Source organism: Sinohyriopsis cumingii, unplaced genomic scaffold (assembly GCF_028554795.1).
Source record: "Sinohyriopsis cumingii isolate HCF-2022 unplaced genomic scaffold, ASM2855479v2 utg001180l, whole genome shotgun sequence".
Classification (NCBI taxonomy): domain Eukaryota; kingdom Metazoa; phylum Mollusca; class Bivalvia; order Unionida; family Unionidae; genus Sinohyriopsis; species Sinohyriopsis cumingii.
In genome coordinates, this window is record NW_028315969.1 from 744,078 (window position 1) to 766,697 (window position 22,620).

Below are 22,620 nucleotides of genomic sequence, written 5' to 3' on the forward strand. Positions count from 1 at the left end.
TCCAGCTTTTTTCATTAATTCCCTATTCAGTTTGTTTTTGCCCTCAGTGCCTTACGTTACTAAATTATTTGGCAACCTCAGAATTTTAAATGGCCACTAAAATTTTGAAGTAGGCTGCTAATGTTTGTTAGGTATTCAGAGCATTGTGTCTTCCTAATGGGGCTGTGGACTTTCTCATCTTCAGCTGACCAAAGCTTTGCCTTCATGATCACACTATCAGAGTTTTGGACTACAGTGATGTCTTGACAGCAAATGGGAAGACTTCACATTTGCTGCAAAAATTGATAAATTATTTTGACTTAATTACAATGTGAACACTGACATGCACATGACATAACTTAAGCACCAATAGTATTGGAGAACAAATTCATGTGACAATAAATATTGTAAAATTATTCAAGTCAAGTTGAAACTTTTTGGTAAGTTTGTTAGTTTTTCAATTGATTATTTTGTTATATATTATGATCATAAGTTGCACCAAGAACAATTTTTAATGATTGTAAAATGCATTTTTGGACGTGTTCCTTTGTACACATGGGGCCCCAGATCGGGGGCACTATCCATCGACACCTCGTTAGGGGAGGAACCCCAAACTCCCCTTTCAAATCTTCTGCTTTTTTTGCTCTATACCCTTTATGGAACTGTTGTAACCCTAGCCCATATCTTGTATGAAACTTGAAGCTTCTTTACATGCATTAGAGACTGGAATATTGCCCAACTATAGTGTTTTTTGTAATTCCCTCCTCATCCTACCTGTTCTTCTAGCATATTTTGATTGGGTAATGTTGGCCAAGAAGACATTGATCTTGGAAGAAATGTTCCTTAGAGAATTCTTACAAGATTATATGGACACCCTTGACTATGCACATCCACTGCAATAGGAAAACAATTGATGAAATTTGGCACCATTAACACAAGAGGAGATGCCAATTTTTTATAATTTTCATATGAACTTTTTGAATAATTGAAGGATCCTGGGATAATTTTTTTGAAAAACTTCCTTTCCAGGATTCCGTGCATATTTTAATGGAGCAAATCTCAACAATTGTAATGTCTGTTTGTAATTTCTTTATTTGAAATTTTTTTACTCACTTTAGTGCTAAGTTGTGAAATTTAACATTTTTGTATGTGTGCATACAATCAGATTGATCCATTCTTTGTGGTTTACAGTATGTGTGAAATCAACAAGAGGTTTTTGTTTTTATAAGTCTAAAATGAACACCTTTTTAATTTGTTAAAAGTGGAATTTGAGAATTATTTTACTTCAGGACCTTGACAACTCCAACAGAGGAAACATGGCCTGGTGTGACCAGTTTGCCAGATTACAAACCAACATTTCCAAATTGGAAAAGCAACCAATTAGCAGCTGCAGTCAAACAGTTGGACAATGTGGGACTGGATTTACTACAGGTACTTGCAGTCAACTCTTGCCATGTTTTTCGATTGTGAATGCATAGGTAAAGTATTGTTAATCAGATATTTCCATTTAAAAGGTGGGAATAAAAACCTGAATGTCGGTTACATGGGGTTGTGGGTAAATGTCTATATGATGGCCGTCTGATTAAATTGAATTCTTCAGTGTATTGGAAATCTGACATGCACCAGTAAAGTTCATGTTCTGTTGACCTTTGGAATTTCAGAGAGCTCAATTTTAATCAGATTATGTATACTTGAAGATGTGCAGGGTCTGTTCTTCAAGTTTGTCTATACATCATACTTACGTGCTTACTCTCCAGATAAAGTTATGGGGTTTTTGAGACTCAAAAATTGCTTTGTGGTCTCCCAGGAAGGTGGGTGTCAATCATTGCACATGACTTAAGGAAGCAACAGTGTACAATTACAGACCTGTCGAACCTTGCAATTTGACCATAACCCTTAAGGAAATGACACTTCAGATATGGAATTAAATAATGATAGCAAAAAAAAATTACAGAAATATGATTATTGCCGTATAATCTGGTTGATCAAATGACTTAAGACAGGTAGTTTAACAGTGTACCTATGCTGTAGAGGTGCACTAATTAGCCATGTTTTTTTTTTTCATCTACTTTTGTACCAATTTATGTAGTGATGAACAAAAGTAACATAGAAAGAAATTTGTTTCCTCAATTAACTCCTTGAAAATTACTTGAACAAAAATTCCCAAGTCCTGCAGGAACCACTGTAGTGCATTGGAAAAGCACTTGTTTAACATCGTGGTTGGTTTCAGTTTGATCTGTGGTCCCTAGAGTATGTGCTAGAGTATATGTATGTGCACGGCTTTTGAGAGCACATAATATAATTTGCCTGAATTTATATTCAGTGTGAAGTAAATAGTTAAAAACTATTAATATATTAATTTTATTCTCTCTGCAGTTTCAAATTAGTTTATTCCCAAACTTGAATTGTAATGGGAAGGTAGAGCGGAAGAGTATCACTTGTGTGAAGATTGAGTGAAGAAAAAAACAGCAGTTCATTTCCCAGCAATTTCATATTTTTTTTAATTCTGTGAGCTTATGGTTCTCATGCCTTGCCATACTGTAAATATGGTTGATGTGTATATTGTTACTATTATCCAGCCAACCTTCCATCATGCTCATGACATTCATATTTGTTTGGTTTCTCTGGCACATGCATACATGCCAAACATGCTTTTTTTCTCTCACCAAATTACATTTTTTTGGTGGACTGTATATGGATTATGCACTTTTGGTACATTAAAAAATAAAATAAAAGCAATAAAACTTGGTTTTATAAATTTGAGAATATTTTTAAAAAGATGACTCCTGCTTAGGAATAGCGTAAAAAGTACTTTTCTTGTTTGTAATTTGTATTAACTGTATATGACCCAATTCCAAGAAAACATGGGTTTCCTCACATATTCATTGTATTGATAAGTTAATAGAGGACCAATCTATACTTTTAAACAAAATGATGCCAGATTTTAAGCAAAACACTTTGTGGTGTTAGTTGTGCATGTTATATGACAAAAAATGTTAGAGCAGATGGATCTTTTCAGACTTCAAAACAAGTCAGATAATTAAAAAAGGACAAATCAGCACTACTTTGCAAACTTGAAAAGAATACAAGAGTAATATAATACAGCATTCTGAACACATGATCATGCTCATTGCAGAATTCCAGTTCACGATCATTCAGTGAAAGTTACACATGTTGACTAGTTAAAGTGAGTGCTGAATATAAATAATTTCTTTAAAGTAAATTTTGTGTTTGTATTCTGGTTCTGATTCATATGGATTTTGCCCTTTGTGACAAGAATTTTGACCAGCTGCAGTTGTATCTCTTTCATATGTGCTGTGTAATTCTGGCATGTAATATATAGATTACACTTTTTAAGCCCAAATTGTTCCTTTTTGCCACTTATAGCAATAATAGCGCTCATACCTCTCGTAGTTGGGTATTGGTATGTATGCATGTGTCTCCATGAACAGATTTCTTCTTTCGTCTTATAATACTTGATCTGTATGATTGTTTTTTGGTGTTTGTTTTTAGCAAATGTTGACCTATGACCCAGCCTTGAGAATCTCAGCCAAAGAATCCTTGAATCATCCATACTTTGCAGACTTGGACAAATCAGCCCTGCCAGCCCAGTCCTAGCTTTCATCATTGATATCTTATCACCACCAGTTGTGTTCAAAGTCTACCACAGCAGCAATAAAGAAAAAGCCATAATCTCAATGATTTACTCAGGAATATGAGCTCTCTCTCTTTCAAGTAAAATGGTTGAAGCAGGGTTCATGATGTAACTAATTGCTGACACAGCTCTCCCCCATTATAATGAATCTTATAATGTGATTTCAATATAATGTGGTACCATTGAGGATACCATGACCAGATTCACACCAATGTATAACAATTTAGGTTTAAGAAAAACTGAAACTTAGTCCTATATTTTCATTTCCTATTCAAAACAGCATTATTTAATATTGTGACAATACCTGCTATACCATGGTTTGGCATATTATGATATTCTTGATATATTGCAGTTCTCAGTATAACACCATTTGATACATAGCACAGCCTGAGGTTATGGACCCCAACTGCAGTGTTATAATGAGGTAGAGCTGTACTTTAAAATACAGTCTAAGCATTCATTAATGTAAACACAAAACTATATATGTGTTTTCAGAGTTGGGCGAAAGAAAGTTTTTTATGGTGCAGGTATGTGGCCAAGATGTATTCATTTACCATTGAGTTCTTTCCCTTGAAAAAAAAAACCCAGCATGAATGGCTTTTTTTCTTCTCCATTGGATTTATGCATTTTAAACATTTTTTCCATTACATTGTTAATGGGACTGGAATCAGTTAATTTATAAAAATATGATTCTGTGCAATTAAAAAGATGAACAGGCAGTGAAACAACTAAAATAGTTCCAATTTGGGTGTGCATTACCAAAATATGGTTTGAACATCTGTACTGAACACTAGATCTACCACATAAGATTAAATGGGTAAGTAAAAAACATTCTACATGGTTGATTCAGAGTTAACTTTTAGTTTTTAGTGCATATTTCCTTATTACACCTGAACTGAAACTGTTTTGAGGTTTTCACTGGCCTCTGCTACTCCATATGCATAAACATAGTGAATCAAACTTATTACTCTTAACTTTCATATCCATTCAAACTGTATAATGGGAAATATTTGTACAATGTTAAAGAGGTGGCATGTGAAAAATACCTCCCAAAAATGAAGTTTTGTTCCAATTCAAGAGAAGTGATTTGATTTGGCATATGTATATGTCTCAATCCCAATGCCATATTAAAACATTTTTTTATATATAGGTTTAATCAGTACAAGACACAGTTTTTTGTATGACACAGCCATACACCATCAAAGTTTTCACTTTCCTATTAACTACATATTTTTTTCTATCAGTTCTTTATCAAAAGCCTACTTCATACAACCAATATTATATATTGTCTGGCAGAATGAGAGTTTGACAGTCACATGCAACACTGTCTGCATTGTCTTTTTTTTTTTAACAATAGAAAGGTAGATTAGGATATAGTTGTCTCCCATCAAGAGGTCACCCTTTCTGTAGTGAAATGGACTGGCCTCACTAGTCATGATGGGTTGGAACGAAGCTAGATGACCTCAATTGGGGGTGGGTGGGGAGGAGTGTCTTTTGAGGAAAACCCCTGCCACTCTGTCTTGATCTGTGTGGAATTTTACGCTTGTGATGGTTTGTGTGATACAATGATAATGGTTTTCAAACATATCTGGTGCTTTCAGGATATTCAGCTTGTCAGAGTGACGTTAGAGTGAGTGAACAGTGTGTGTGTGTGTGTGTGAATTTCCTCATGATGAAGACATGTGTTGTCAACAGTTTATTTTTGTTGTAAACTTTAATTTGGATGTCAAATAGATTGCAGTATACAGAATTACTTTTCAGGAAGAAGTAGTGTAATCATGCTTTGGTTAGTTTTAAGATATCAGGGGTTGAGCCACTGACCTGCCAGCCTGTTTTATATCATGGGTTGATTTATCTGCTGACCTGCCATCATGTGGATCTTGAAAAGGGACAGACATTTACATTCTCTAGAGTCATTATTTTCATTTTATTGGGAGGGCCAGTTGTTATCCTGTGTAAGCTGGCCCTGCAAACCAATGGAAACCTTTGTCGACTCTTGGGTATGCTTTGGGAAATCTTTCACATGAATGTGAGCGATGTTGCTTAACTGTTTAGCTTGTTGAAGAAATGATTGGGCCTAGATTTCACCAGCAGAACTTAAGTCTAAATTCCAGAAATCTGATTGACTGAAATTTAATAAATAAATAACTCTAAATTGAACAAAATATTGCCAGCTTAGACATAAAAGACTTTTTTTGGTGACCTGGGACCAGATGTAGTGACCCTTTTTGTAATAACTGTTGAGGTTAACATGTTTTTCAGGTTCAGTCATTGATATAAAACAATCTGTATTCAGAGCAGATTATATTCAACATAAGTTTATCTTTCTTCTTTGGAAAGTCATACACTATTTACTCACCTGTCAATCAATCCATGGTTCTGTCAACAAAAATGGACCTTATGTTTTATTTAGCTTTCTTTCACAATTACTGTGCAGTATAAATTGAACAAATTAGCTTGCATCTTTTATGCAGAAATGCACTACCTTTTATAAAGTAGGTGATTGACCAGTTTATGTCAACCACACAGTGGGAAGATGGAGGCATAGCAGTCACTGACATCTGTAGTTGAAGGTTTTGTTTGAGGTTTGTCAGTAATGCTTTGATCAGATAAACATGCCAATCATGGTCATTTTCATGGTAATAAGGTTATTTTCAGAAATGACCTAAAGTTCATGGCAATGTTTTTTTATTATTAACCAAAGTATGCTTTTACTAATCATATTAGCCCATGTTACGTATTACATATATTTTTGTATATTTGCTGGTGTCTGGGTATACAAAATATTTAGAACTCTTCCATTCAGTACTTGTTTTATTTGTCTATGACAAATTTTCAGTAATAAAAATTGTTTCAGTTTAATAGCTTTTCTGCTGTAGATGGTTATTTGTGTACAAATATAGTAATATTTGAATGTGGTTAGCAAATAATGGAGTATCTGTGTTTTGCTTTCAACCTTTTAGTACATGGATTGACCGAAACCTTTGCTCTAATTGGGGACAGTGTAATGTTCTAATTTACTATTTTTGTAATATATTTTTTACATACAAGATCATGGAGCATATATGAGGTGCCAGGTAAATGTAAAGATATTGAAAATCAACAGTCATCTGAATGAAAAGTTTTGGGGACAATGTGCAAGTTAAGTAATAATGAATAAATGAACAGGTTCTGGCTTAGTCTTGAATTAACCAATACAAGCAGCAAACAGTTTTAAATTGATACCCACTGTCATGCTTCTCCAGCCTGACCCCATCCCAGAAGTCTTGTTAAATGCCTACCATTGAATTAATAAATATGTAAAGATTCAGACTTGAAATTTTAAGTAATTTTCCGAGCTTGAAAATGTAAGAACATAATAAGAACACACTACATCCCTTGCATCAGATTTATCTGCAAATTGGGAAAACTTGCACTGACTGTCACCACACTTTCTAACAAGAGTTTTAAGTATGAAGCTGAATCTACCAAAGAAGTTTTTATGAATTCCATGCTTCTTCTTTTCATTAAGCTAGAGTAGCTTGTGTTTTAATTAAATATTGGGAGTAGTGAATCTGTAGATCTCTTACTTGAGACTGTCATGACAAAATCTTTTTCTTTCTTCCTTTCTTTTCTTTCTTTTCTTTCTTTCTTTCATTCTTATGTGTGATAAATAGGTAAGGGTTAACAAATGGTTGTGTGCAAGCAGGTTAAATTCTACAACTCAGAAAATGTTTATTGAGAATTTAGAACAAAAAAGCTTGATACCAATTCATTCAGATGATGAAAAAAATGTAAATATACTTTTCTTCTTTCCAATCTCTACATGGTTCGTTTAGCCTTGAAAATGCTTGATTTCAGGGTGTTGACTTGAAGACTTGTGTCAGTTTGTATATTTTCCAAAAATAAGTCAATTGGGATAAAATTTGTTGGATCAAGGATGAGTAGTAGCATACTACATATATTTTTTAAAAAGAAGAAAATCTTAGTTTTTGAACCAATTTAAATTTGCAGTAATAAAGTAACATGGAAAAAGTTCAATTTCCACAAGAAAAAAAATTCTCCTTAAAAACTTTTGTCCTTATAACTCTGAAATCAATTCTCTGTGGCCCTGCAAACCATTATTTGTCTGTCTGTCTGTCTTTCTGCTGAGTTTGTATGACTTAAAGAGACATACATAGCATGTTTTTTTGGTCCAAATATGTGTACATGTTTTTTATCTCGCATGAATTGGTATGGTAAGACGTATGCATCACTTTTTCTGATAGCAACAACCTACTCCTCAATTTCAGCAGCTTTTCAAGTTTTGTATTTTCATGTTAGGAGCAGTTGTGACAAATCAATGCATGGCTGCAGGGTGCTGAAGGACCCTTCTTTTCTATTTTATTTCACAAGTGTAATTCACTTGAACATAGTAGCCAGTTAATTATTTTTCTGATTCTTTCTTGCATTAGTGTTCTCTGTCTTTTTTCATGCAACTGTCTGAAAATGAGCTCATATAATTGTAATCTTTGTTTTGCTTTTCAATAAAGGTAATTATAGATGTGATATTCCTGACTTCTTTTATTGCAATCTCAATTTGCCCACCTCATACTTAAGAAAAATAAAATTATTGCATAGATCAGCTAAAAGGATGAAATTTTGATAACATTGGGTATATTTGTTGTTAGTGGTGTGTGAAGACCTAAGCTTCATGATGTCATGTAATTGGTGATATCCTCCAAGCTGATTAAAATCAACATCTTGTACATAATGGAGATCTGATAAACATTTATAAAAATTCATGTTCTAGTGATCTCTGGAATTCTCACTGTTACTATAAAAATCATTTTTTAAATAACATTTTCTAACTTTGAAATATGTAATTTGATTGGTGAATTGTAAGGCCGTCAGAACATAACCTCATATCTACTTATTAAAAGAAGAGTTTGATTTTAATTTATTTGATATCCTTGAAAACAGCAATGTTATGTCTAATTGTGGTGTAATGTAGCAGAATCAATAATAGAAAACTGCATATTCTCATTCCAGCAATGACAAGATGAACTTATTTAATATTTCTTTGAATATGCCTTTGTGGATGACAGTACTACCAAGCTGCCCTTCTACTTGACATTGCTCTTAGCATCCTCTCTTTATTGGTATAGAAGATGCAGTCAAAAATCAAGATACTTATAAAGCTTTAGGTCCTGATAACATTAATCCTAAACACTACAGCAGGTGCACCTATATTTTGGATCCATTGTTTGTTAGTACAAGTTTACTATCATTACTAAACAATTATTAGGACTGCCACAAAACTCAATAAACCCATTCACCCCAAAGTCTAGTTGGTGTCCCATAAACATCCAATATGGCCACATTTGTAGCCATCTTGAAAACCTTGTCGCTGCTATCCCTAATTAATGGTCATATCAACATGGGGTTTTCACTGAAGGCTTCTTTCAATGTCCATACTGGTCCTAGGTGAAATTGGTGTCAAACTTGACATGGAATATGGTAGTCATCTTTAAAATCTTATAATTGCTGCTAAGGCTGCAGTGCTTACCAAAATTTATAAACACAAGGTTAACCAAAAAGATCCCATTGTAACAATCATACTCAACTTTGTCCCACATCTACTCATTAGGCTAACTTAACAGCTGATGGCTATTGTGTATCCTGTACCTCTTTCTACTTGCAATTGTTGTATTTGTAAGACATGACTTTGTTGAAGATATGTAACAATTTCAGTAAAACGTTCACAGGGTTGATATTGTTTCCAACTGCTATTTACATGTACATAATGAAAAAAATTGATAATGCATCCAGGTGTACTGCTGGGGTGCATTTGTATAATCTACAATTGTTAAGATACTCTGCAGTGGTGTACAAACTTGAAAGTCTTACTTAAAAATAAATTTTTACTCAGCAAAAGTGCTGTTAATGAACATATTCAACAAATGGGGAAGAAAATGTGTCAAGTTTCATAGTAATCCTCCAAGTAGTTAAGTGGAGTCTCAATTACAAACTTGCTAATGGATGGTCAGAGGACAGACCATCCCATAAGCGCTGATGATTCATGACCAGTAGAGATAAAAATCGCACTGAACAGCCATATGAAGCAGAAATGTGGAAATATATCATTTAATTGTAGCTGGTTGTTCCTGCATCACAGATAGCCACCTGAATTTTCATTTGCAATTCCACATGTACAAGCTGTATACTAAATCATGTTGTTTACAAGTGTAAACACTGCATCCTTTAGCACTATTCCTGAATGGATGGCCATGCTGAGTGAGTGTTTTTACTAAAAGACCTCTTGAGTTGTTTAAATGTCCTTCTAAATTTTATTACACGCTGTAGCTACTTCTCCTCATTGGATGGCCTTCACAAGCTTTCATCAGAAGGATACGTATTATTACTGACTGGACTGCTCTGTTGGCCTAAGTTGGTAGTTTGAACAACTGCCTCGGATGTGGGAGATCATGGTTTCGAGTTGTACCAAAGACTTATAAAAATGGTACTAGCAGCTGCCTTGCTTGGCAGTCAGCAGTTAGTGTTGGTTGGCCTGATGTTAGGATAATGATGCCTTAGTACTAGAAATCACTATACACTGCCACACTGCAGATATCCTAGCAATATAACTCAAACTGGTAAAGCTGTATTAAAAATTCAAAAACACACATGAAAATGATGCAGATGTGACATACAACATGACCAGCATGGTAGTCATATTGTTATAGCTACTTCTCCTTAATGGATGGCTGTCACAACATAGTTTTCTCATTAAAAACAATTTATAATGTGAAGTTGGTCTTGGATGAAAATTTTACTAATAATGTACTAATTTGACATCCCATTCATCTGTTATGGTGGACATCTTGAAAATTTTGTATTTACTCCCGACACATTTTCTTCCCCATTTGTTGAATATGTTCATTAACAGCACTTTTGCTGAGTAAAAATTTATTTTTAAGTGAGACTTTCATAATGACATGGGGATTTCACTAAAAGACTTGTTATAATATATATAAATAAAACCAGTTTTTTCTAATAATTATATTTCTTCAATAATATTTACTCTTCAATAATATTTACAATGGCATACTAAGGGTAAATGGCACCTGGGGTGACTAAGGCCCAAAGGGGTTTTGGTGCCCCAGGACATCTGGCGCCCATGGTTTTGGCTTCCAAAGACCCCTGGCACCTGGGGCAACTGCCCTGTCTGCACCCATTAGGATGCTATTGAATATTTACCCGATCATAATACTACTACTAGTACAATTCCAGCTGTTCCAAATTAATACTTTTAGCTACAAAGTTCAAGTTACCTGCTATCATAGGTGTCAGTTAGATCTCCATTAGTAGTGATTGGTACCTAATCCCAAGAATATGTAAGTTACTGCTGGAGCTGAATGTGTGCAATCTAAAAGGATGTAACTGCTTGATTGTACAAGCATTATGGAAGAACATATTTAGTAAATAACTGTTCGGCTTTATTTTGGAACAACTTCACATACATAGGCCTGCTCATATGGCAGAAGAACAGGTAAGAGGTGGAGGGAGTTCCATCCCCTTACCACAGAAATACCATCCCCAGTCCCCTAAGGTATGTAAGGCAGCTTCTTGATAGATAGCCTAGCTGGAGAAGAAACTCCATATGCTGTTCTGTAGCAGTTCAGTACTGATCAGTGATGGCAATGGATGGAGACTGATTTGTAAAGTACCAGGCCTAGAGAGATCCATAATAAATAGGGGTCTATGATAGCTATTCGCAGCCCTGGATTCATAATAGTATCTGTGCACAACTGCACTAACAGACCATAGAGTGGCATGGAACTGTCAAGGTAGTATACAGCATGTCTTGACAAACTTAGATACCTCTCCCCAGTGATGGTTTGTGTACAGATGCAGGGACAGAATGTGTGATATAAGATCAATGTAAGTAGTCCTCTAAGGCATATCCTATGGCTAGTATTGACTGAGAGCAATCTCTGTGATGAAATGGAAAGAATCTGAGGCACAACGATTTCCTTCTCTCTGCTTTTATCTACACTGATTCTTGAGAACCATGACTTTGAACATGCATCAGATAACACTAAGCAGAACTGTTTCTCCTGATAAGAGCCCATATTACCTAGGAACTGGCACTACTGGCCATGGAGCAAGCTGGATGCATTGTGGTACTGAAAAGTACAGTTGGGCCCATCATCCCACATTATTAGGCAAGATCTTCAGTACTGATCTGGTGCAATCTGCTAAAGATGGTAGAGGCTAATTGTAATGGAGGAGTGCCATTTTATCCTCTATAATGTTATCGATTGTGGCACTATCATGGGTAAACTCATCAATTGTCAGTGCAGTGATGTCAGGATGGCATACCAGATACTGATCAATGTAAGCTGGCACATAATTCAACATAATAGGCAGGATTGGCTTGAAGTGGGCAGATTCCAATATGATGAAATGGCCATTGTATCCGCCACAATCTTATCAAATTTCTTATGATGGGCCATTTATGGGATATGTAATCTACAGAATTATCCTTACTTGCATTGTGCAAGATGGCATCTGAGGTGTGCTTACTGGCAAATATATATTGCTATCTGAATGGCTGTTATATTGTCTCTGCAATGCTCTTGAAGTCAGCTACTTAACCAGACAATGCTAACAGTTGAATGCCGGTTTGGTCATTGTTAATTAGCGTATCAACAGATGTGAAACTCTGAACTAAGCTATTGAAGGAGAACAAAAGTCTTTTGGTAACAAGAGATCATAGTGAGATCTAGCTAAGATGGAGCTTGTGAGCATACTTTGTCATCTGTAAATGAAAGGAGTGACATATGCCTCACCATCTGAGATAAAGCTGGTGAAGATTTTCTAAAGGGGTGACCCATCATGCTTGCAGAACATCCAGATTCGAGTGGAGTTACTTCCAAATGATCACTAAGCAAGTGCTCCTTTGTCTAGCAAAGGCACAAGAACACAATTAATCCATATCCTGGGTATACTGAGGCCATAAAGTCAGCACCATGTGTGTTGAGTGACCTGTAAACAGATCCATGGTAGTGCCCTATATTATGGAGAGGGCAAATTGGACAAAGACCTTATGTCAGTTTGGCTTAAACAGTAAGATCAACTGTGGTGGTGACCTGTTGTAATCTGAGATGTATGACAGTCCATTGTGTCAGAACAGTGTCATTTTTCCTGCATGATCTGTTATTTTTGTTGGTTTGGGTGGGTGATACTTGATCCACAAGAACAATAAGTATAGCTGTGAGATAATATGTGAGTAGGCTTGCTCTGATCTTGATCTCTCTCAAACATAGTCAAGAAAAGTGTTCTTTTTGGCTTACAATGTACAAACGATTATGGAAGTGACCCACTGTGATTTGAGCCATATGGCAGAGGCCAGTCACAGCAGAACAATGCCATCATAGTTGGCATGACTGTCCAGTCCATCAAGCTGGGACAGGGGTATGGGATATTTGATCCACGCTACAGGTCTGTAATCTGATGAGTGAGATGGTAACTGAGGTAGTTTGCCTTGATCTCAATCTTGTTCAATGGCAGGTTAAAAAGCAACTGGGTGTTGAGAGCACATTTGGTAAATGGCCAACTTGTCCTGCCAATGACATGGCAGTGAGGAAGGAGCTGATCTGTCCCCGACCATCATAGCTTGGATCACTTTGTGACTGATGCAGTGTGGATTGGAAAACCTGTTAAGAAGCAGGTCTAGCTTGCCACATTTCCTGCTTTATGAACTGAGTATATGTGCAGAACTACACACTGAAAATTTACCTGCACATGGCAGCTGATACAGGTAGAATATTGGAGCATCACTAATAATGCTTACAATGTGGAAGCTGATTGCTCCGGTGGCCTATGTGGTTAGAATGTCTGACTTAGATGCAGGAGGTCACGGGTTCAACCCCGACAAAGTCATACCAAAGACTTATAAAAATGATACACAAAAGCTGCCTCACTAGGCGCTCAGCATTAAGAGGTTAGTGTTAGGACTGGTCGGCCTAGTGTCAGAACAATGTGAATGGGTGGGATGTCATGCTATACATCTGTGAATTGATGCCTTAGTGCAAGACATCACTATAAACTGCCACACTGCAGACATCATAATCAATATGACTGAAAAATTGTTAAAGCTACATTAAAATTCCAAATCACACACATGCACACACGAACACACACATGTGGAAGCTAAAATATCAATTCTAATAAAAATTACCTGTAGGAGAGACTAATTGAATGCTATATAGGTAAAATCACAGAAGCATTACTTACAGTAACTATAAAGTGAATGCTACAACTAAACTGTATAGAAAACTTACTTGTACATACCCGACTGTGGAGGAAACTATATAGGAATATAATAAAATTTCAATAGCACACAAAATACTTCCACAAAAATTAAAGCGTCAGCAATGCGAGGGGATACATTAGTGACCTGTGCAGATACACATCATGTGTACATAACTGTGAGAACAGCGAAGTTACAATTCTGAAGAATGAAAGAGGATTTTTGAAGAAAGAAGCAAGAAAAGTTGGAAAACTCAGACTGAGTATACATACTACCTTTCAGTGAGAATGCTCCAACAATTGCTTACTTCCAGAATACTTGTATGTGGATTGTTTGTGAGGCCTCTCTTTAGAAAACATGCTACTCTACATGAGTGTAAGTATTCACAGGATTTGGCACCAATCCCTGTTTTAAGGGAGATCGTTCTATATAACTACCACCTGTGTGGCTATGTAACTTTTAGGTGCTTAGCAAAAAGTTAGCCTAGGATGGCTGGATTTTTGAAGTATTATCATCAGGTAATGTATTGAAGTAAAAATGGTGCTGACCAGACCTCCAACACAGTGGACATCATGAAAATATGTTAACATAAATGGCTCTCCACCTTTTCCAAAACAAAATACGAAATTGGAATTTTTAAATGATGGACTGGAAAATATAAGCCTATTCTACATTCATGCTGGGATGTGAAAATCGATGCAAAGCTACATATGGATTCTAAGCTATCTTTTTTTTTGAGTGGATACCAGAATGAATTTAAAGGCAGTCAATATATAACTACTATATCACAAACATTAATTTTCAGAGTTTTTATTACCTTAGAAAACATTCATTCTCATACTTGACCGGTGCATGGATTTCACATTTAATCCTGTAACACAATACTTCACAAACACATTATACATTTTTAAACTGAAAACAAAACTCTGCTGCCAGAGTGCATGACCTACCACATGGAAGAAAAAAAAAATAATAGGACCTTGCCTTTGTATAATCATATTTCCTAACATTAATTTTTGCCAAATACAAATTCTAACTTGTATAGTCTGCATTTTTCCTTTCTTTGGGTACAAAAATATGTTCATGCTTGGTGATAAATGGAATACAATGTACATGGGATGCAATATATATTATTAACATTACTGACAACAACAAAAAATAATTTTATTGGCCAAGTTTAAATAAAAGGATTGGGCACAAATAATTACAATACATGTATTCAACATACATGTGCTCTTAACTTGACTGGATCTAAATAGCTTTTACAATATACATGTACATGCAAAGCAACTGACACTAAAAACTCGAGTCGTGACATTCTGCGCAGACATCATTTGCCTTGCTTCAATAAATTTACAAATTTTAATCTATCTGAAACTTGGTACAGTGAGAATTCATGTGGATATATCAACATGAGGCACAAGTGGGCCTGATATCACTTATCTGGTTTTACATTTAAATTAACAGTTGATCATTTCACCAAACTGGTTTATGTAAAAATACCATATACATGTACGTAAACCCACCTCTTTATATTATGTTCATTTTACGTATTTGACTATAGCCTGTTAAAACATTTTAAAACCGTTTTTTGAAACTATAAACATTGTAACAAAATATAAATAGAAATAAGTTCAGCCAATCCAGTATAAGGTAAGAAGCTTAGCCAGTCATCACTTCAATATGTGCAAATCTTGCTCATACTAAAACAATCCTACTGATCATAATTTGATAAAAACAATCATAAACTGTCACTCGAGTGTTGACACTGCCATTCTGATGCAAAATTGCCTCATTAATATGCATAGATCTTGCTCATAATTGTAATCTGAAATCCAGTCTTTAATGCAGAAACAAGCTCAGTGAATCAAATGCAGGATCACCTTCTTAGTATCCAGTACTGTCCACTGCTGAACTTGTACCGTATCTTTAATGATTCGAGCATATATTCCAAGTCTGATTAAAACTAGATTGGAAATATGGCCTATGAAGTAACAAGCTCAGCCCAATCAGCTGCAACATCACGTCATTAGTATGTGTGGATCTTGCTTGTTCTCAAACTCATCCAAGATTTTGATGACAAAAGCCAATCTTTCTAGTTTAATCAGAAATAGAAGTGGTAACAAGCAACTGTTGATAGACAGGTAATTGATCACACATGACATGCATGGCCATATCACAGGCACACTTGACCTTATGACCAGATGAGATGAAAAGTTTAACATATCATGATTTATTAAAATTAACGTGTAATTTTTACACCCTCAGAGTTTTCATGCACTATTGCACTATTTAAATTGTTATTTTCTGTCCTTACATAAGTTGCAGGAGAACTTATATTTATATCAAGTTTTTGTAACAACTGAGTCTTTCATGCTCAGTATACCTCTGATATAGCAATCCTGTCTTTAAAAACATATTTCAGTGAACAAATACATTTTCAATTATAATAACAAATAAAAATGGATCTAAATTTTCATGGAAGTGGTGGAATACTTTCTTTCCCAGAAACTTTCAAATTTTTAACCTTTTACCAAAACACTGTTATCACATGGCAAACATAACCATCAAAACATCCATATTTTAATTCACATTAGTATGAACAGAAATCAATACTATGAAAGCTAACCTACAGTATTTCTTCTATACATGCCAAGCCATGGGACCGACTGTTAGAAAAGTTTAGGATGGGCTTATCACTGATAAAAAAATTTACATTTAAAACATGAATTATAACATTATGAATGTATGGGATGTCTTGAGGGAATCATTATATAATTCAATTATTCAATAACAACTGGTTAGCCACACCTACACCCTTTGCTTCCCTGGAACAATAATGGGCTATGCTAAAGCAGGGTACTAATGAAGAAACCAATCTGGCAGAAAATTATGTACATTTATATTAATACAGGGATCGTCCTGGGCTTCGCCAATGTCACAAATTGCGATTTTTTTTCCTTGTTGGTGACGAAAATATCCTATCTGGCGATTTTTTTGGCGACAGACTTTTTGGTTATTTAATTTGTACATACAATCATGGATTTGGACTGGATACATTAAAAGGGAGAACGAAAGGAAGCCACAAACTTGACTAAGCAATGCATTGAAATCAATCTGTTACACAAACGATCCTTTGTTCATATTGACAACCCCATCTTTACAGTGTATTGTTACATCATAATCTGCTATGCTGACATCTGGGCTGAGTACTGTACGCTGTGATACTGTCAGTCATGCTACCGAACTATACCTACAACTAACTGACTTCTGAAGACGCGAATAGAACAGGTACAATTAATTGAATGGCTAATCCTTCTGTTGTTTTTTTTTTTTTTTTTTACATATACCAATATAATAGTTTTGCTGAACCTTCATAGAAAACTGATAACCTTTGAAGTACTGACTACTGCGTATAAATACAAAGCAAATGGAAAAAAATCTCAGTCACAATTATATCTGTCGCCAGTGCAGCATTTTACTCATTGATCTTTTCCTTTTGCCATCAATCGATGTTACGGCTGCAGAGACTTAAACTCCGCAACAAGAAATAGCACAAAAAAATAGTTTTGCATAATTAATAACAATTATTTATTTCTCAAAATACAGGAGTGAAAGAATCCCTAAATTGGGTGTGAATTTATGCTTATATATACGGTCCGATATTGCCAGGTGTTGACTCCTGTAAGTTTCATTCGTGGGAATGGAGATCATATTTTGCTTGTCGAGAAAATTTATACAGCATTCAGTGATCATTCTTGGGAATTAGGAAGCAATTCACTACAAGCTTTGTGAAGCTAGCCATAAGGGGAGGGGGGCTGCTGAGAGACTACTGGTGTCACCTGTCAGCACTGCAGACTGTGAACATGGATTCAGTTAGATGAACCTCATAAAAACTGACATCAGAAATAAACTCTGCATCTCATCTCTCGAGAATTTAATGAGAATCAACATGTACAGGTGTGAAAAATTTGACTTTGAAACGGCATTCAACAAGTGGGCAGCCCTAAAATCGCGACGGATCTTCATGTAACACTGTGTAACATTTTGTTAATGCTTGTTGTAATTAGAGTATTAACTACCCATCTTTTGTAATTTTCATTGCCTGTTACATTAACAGACTAAATTAACACTTGAAAAAATGTACACTACTTGATCTGGCGACACTTTTTGAAAATTGGCGACCAAATATTGAGGTTGGCGATTTTTTTGGCGACAGCTTTTTAAAAGCCAGGACCATCCCTGTTAATGCTGTCCAAAATCATGTACACGTGTCTAGATCTAGTGCCATCTTTTGCATGCAGTCCTTTTGATGCATTTCCTTACTGCTGATGAAATTAGTGAAAGAGTGAAACCATTCTTAGTGAACATTGCCATATAAAGGAAACGCTCAAAAAAAATGTCAGCTCCTCTGGTATTTTAATAACAATCTACTGGTTTGTCCAACCTCTACATGATGATGAGGGACATTATGGACAAAAAGGAAATTTGTGCTCCAATGAGGATTCTTTGTAGACCAGTTTTGCTGCATATTATTATAAAACGAGGTCAATTAATGGAACATTTATTCTAGCTATTTATATCACTTAACAATAAGGAAACTGTCAGATCACATGAGGTACTAATTATATATTTCTTAAACACATCACATTACTTAATTTAAAGCTCTGTATCAAATGGTACAGAGACAATACCTAATTAAATGTGGATGATGAACTATATTCCATGGCTGTCATGAAACAAAAATCACTAACAACAGCCACCAGAGGTCTTGGAAACACTTAATCACGCATATTTGGACACAAATTTTTCATCTGGGACACTAAAAGTCATGCAGGAATCCTCTGTGCACATGCAATAGCTGGGTGGCAAATTCAAAGACTTGCCAGTCATGATTCAACTACCTGCTGAGTGGGAAATTATGTTGATCATTTTAGCTGTGCTGATATTTACAAAGACATAACATGGCGACTAAAGACCCCCAGAAATACATGTCATTGTAAGAGTACATCAAAAGAACATGATGCAATAGCTGGGCAGCAATTTCAAAGACTTCAACTAGCTGCCGAGTGGTGGGAAAATGTGCTGATATTTACAATGACTGAATTCAGAGGCAGAAAGACCCAGAGATGTACATGTCATTATTATAAGAGTACATCAAATTAACAACGTTAGCTTTTATTATCGTGTTCATTTCCAAATGTAACCAAGTAGCAAGTGTACGTGACCTTGAAATTAAGACACACTGAGTAGTCAAAATGACGTTCGCAAATTGGATTAGTATGTTGGGGTTAAATGGCAAATTGATGAAGATTGTAATGAGATTCAAAAGAGTGATAAAGTTGCTTGAACTGATAGGTAGGAACAGTTGCCAAGTGTAAGAAAGTGTGTGATGCCTGGCTTATTCTTTGGAATAAGGCCTTTCACTGAATTTACAAAATTTAGCCTCAGTGTGATGGACAAACAAGAGCTCTACATTAGTAGTGTAAAGAATATGGAAAATTAAACTCAATGACAATTACTGGGTTTTCTCAACTGGACATTTAGTCACTTCAGGCATGCCCAATATGCTTATGAGAGGGGACTGCAACTTTTGTTGGTGGGACTCTGGATTTTACCCAAATAGGGGTATTGGACTCCTAGTTTTAAATTCCTAGCAAGACCTTTGAGACATTACATTACAATTACTAATCCTACAACACAACACAAAGAAAATAATACATGTCCATACATGTATCAGTTATTAATTATAAACTTTTCCAATATACAAATTCTTTTCAAAATAAAAAACCCATTCTTGGCTTGGCAAGTTGACAGGGAAAATTATTCTTTCCTTAATGTATCCCAAAAAATCATTATTGTCACTATCAACTTGTTTTGTACAACAAGTAGCAATTTGTAGACATTCATTTCTATAAGCCTAATCAGATTATCAGAATCCTATATTATTATAGTTTAATAGTTATACCATATTAGTAAAGGTATAACTTGTCAAGTATATTGATTCCACTCACAAATGAAAAAATACGAAATACAACCAAACAAGTTTATAAATTACATGATTGTACATTACAGCTGCACATTACATGCATTTTGTAACATGATCAAGGCATACTTGAGGATCCAAAAACCTTAACCTTTGCTACCTTTGCCTTCGTAGAATGACAATCATTCCTATAAGAATTCCAAAAAATGCTGCTAAATACATATCCCATTTAGGTCCAAAATATAACCTTGCATCTAATCTATCAAAAAAGTGTATGTAGTCCTCAAGTTCCTTATTGAATACATCCAAGCCATAGAATAAACCCAACTTAACTAAAGCTAAGGTTACAGGCACTTGAGCATCAACACTTGTCTCCCTTGCCATATCATAGAATCTTTTAGCCAGATGCACATCTTGTTTGAGACCTAGTCCATTCTCATGCATGTAGCCTAAGTTGAACATTGCCTGTGCATTGTGTTGTTGTTCTGATGCAAGCTGGTAATTTGAGGCAGCAGCTTCATAGTCTATATCTGTCCCATAACCATAAAAATGATAGTCTCCCATCTTCAGACGAGCAACTGTAGAACCCTGTGAAGCAGCTCTGGTCCAGTGAAGAAGAGCTCGTTGGTAGTTTTCATTTCCTTCAAAGAGTGAAGCTTCATGTTGATCTAAAATATATGCAACATTTGACTGGGCAACCTCATATCCTAGTTCAGCCAAGAATGTGTATTTAATCAATGCCTGGTTCACATTGCCTTCTTTGTACAATCGATGTGCATCCATTAACATTTCTGCCCAATGACCTCGCTCTGCAACATTCTTGTAAAGTTCAACAGCTGTGTGACAGTTCCTAAGAACACCAGTCCCTACAGCATGCATTTGTGCTAGATGATAAAATGCCAATACATTACCACCTTGTGAAGCAAGGTTAAAGTATTTAACAGCCATCTTGTAATCTCTTCTTACACCTTGCCCACCAAGATACATAAGACCAAGTTGTAACTGTCCATCTGTCCATCCTTGGTCTGCAGCCTGGGTAAAATAGCGAAATGCCTTATTAACATCTTTTTCAACACCCTTCCCATACAGATACATAATTCCAAGTCCACTCTGTCCAATTGGATTTCCTCTATCTGCTGCCTTTTTGAAATAGCTTAATGCTATCTGGTTGTCCTGCTGAACAACTGGACTTCCTTCAGAATGCATCTTACCTAAAAATGCCATAGCATTTGCATTATTGGATTCAGCTGCCATGGTAAAATAGTGCATAGCACGTTCATGGTCAATTGGAACACCTCGACCGCCCTGATAAAATAACTGTCCAAGAACAACTTGGGATTGTACATCTCCCTTGTCTGCTAAAAACTGGTAATACTGCAAAAGATCATCATCCAGCAGAGTGTGACTTGAGCTTGGATGCTCTGCTTCCTCCTGAAGTCGAATTCGTTGAACTACAGGTCCACCTGAAGTCATTTCATCTGCAACTCTGGCAGCAACTTTCTTGTAATACTGCAGAGCTGTTTCACATGATGACTCTACCCCAATCCCTGAAAAATATCTGTAGCCCAGAGTCATTTGCGCCATTGGGTCCCCTCCAAGTCCAGAAAATGTAAAGTATACCAAGGCTTTTGCTTGGCTGGAGTTAACATGAAACCCGGAACTGTAGATGAATCCTAAACCAAGCTGCCCTCTTGGCGAACCCCATTTATTCAAATCTTCAAATATTTCAATAGCTTTATGAATGTCTTGTGGCATATAATCTCCGAATAAGTATCCAAATCCGATATATTCAAGGGCATCTTTGTGCTTTAACTTTGCAGCAATTTGGAAATATTCATAAGCCTGCATATAATCTTTTCTGTATGAATTATTTATCAGCTTTAGCCCTTCCTGATACATTAGTTCTGCTTTTTCTCGTGTTTCTTTGTCTGGATCTTCACGATAATTCGTCTGTGTAGGCTTCCCAGTTTCCCCCACCATGTTTTGACCCGAGCGAGTTCCTTCGTGCGTATGCATCTCTTGCAAGCGTTGGTTGGCACTTACATCATCTGAATGTTGTTTTTCTTCTTTCTGAATGGTTTTGTCCTCTACAGCAACAATATCTTCACCATATGTACTGTCGAATAATACAAAATTCCACAGCACCAGTGCAAACGTCAATTGAAAAACCATGAACGTTGACATTTTGCATTCGAATCAAAATATGCTTATAAATATTTGTTTAAAAACTACTGGTATAGTTTATGCGTATCCATTCAATGTGTGATTTATATTTTCTGTATGTTACTTTTACTTATAAATAAGTTTAAAGTTTAAATGTGTTTAAATATCGTTATGCCACGTACTGTCTAAGAATTGGAAGTCACTCAAACAGCAGAATATGCGATTAGTCTAGAAACTATCCAAATGATTGAAACACAACTTATTATTCTATATGAGACCCGGCGGTGGCGCGGACGGATTAGTTGACTTAAATCGAATGCCTAATAATTCGAGTTGTCATCATCATCACTATGGAATGAAGATTGAAGCCTTGCTAAATAAAAAATAATCTTTATAATTTATGATAAATATTTAAACAGCTATTCAAGAAATTATCAATGTGTAAATTAATGGCGCACACACACCCAGAGGCTCGTATCGTTGCTTACAACTGACCTGTCATACATGTAATATATAATAACTACAAGGGAGGACACTTGTCTCCTTGCTCACGTGACCTAT

The 22,620-nt window shown here is 35.7% G+C and overlaps 2 protein-coding genes across 4 annotated transcripts in view; one reads left to right on the forward strand and one right to left on the reverse strand.

The window, feature by feature from the left end:
- LOC149772743 (cyclin-dependent kinase 1-like) overlaps positions 1 to 8,163 on the forward strand; it is a 37,218-nt gene extending 29,055 nt beyond the window's left edge. For all 3 annotated transcript variants that reach the window (XM_089947373.1, XM_089947371.1, XM_089947370.1), the window contains exons 7-8: positions 1,269 to 1,410; positions 3,493 to 8,163. In XM_089947373.1, coding sequence (XP_089803499.1) covers positions 1,269 to 1,410; positions 3,493 to 3,597 — 247 coding nt within the window. In that variant the 3' untranslated portion in view covers positions 3,598 to 8,163. The remainder of the gene's footprint in view (positions 1 to 1,268; positions 1,411 to 3,492) is intronic.
- Positions 8,164 to 14,704: 6,541 nt separating this feature from the next.
- LOC149772744 (protein sel-1 homolog 1-like) lies at positions 14,705 to 22,285 on the reverse strand. Its single transcript, XM_089947369.1, has one exon. It carries the CDS (start codon positions 22,078 to 22,080, stop codon positions 20,053 to 20,055), a length of 2,028 nt encoding a protein of 675 aa, XP_089803495.1. The 5' UTR covers positions 22,081 to 22,285; the 3' UTR covers positions 14,705 to 20,052.
- Positions 22,286 to 22,620: the final 335 nt, after the last annotated feature.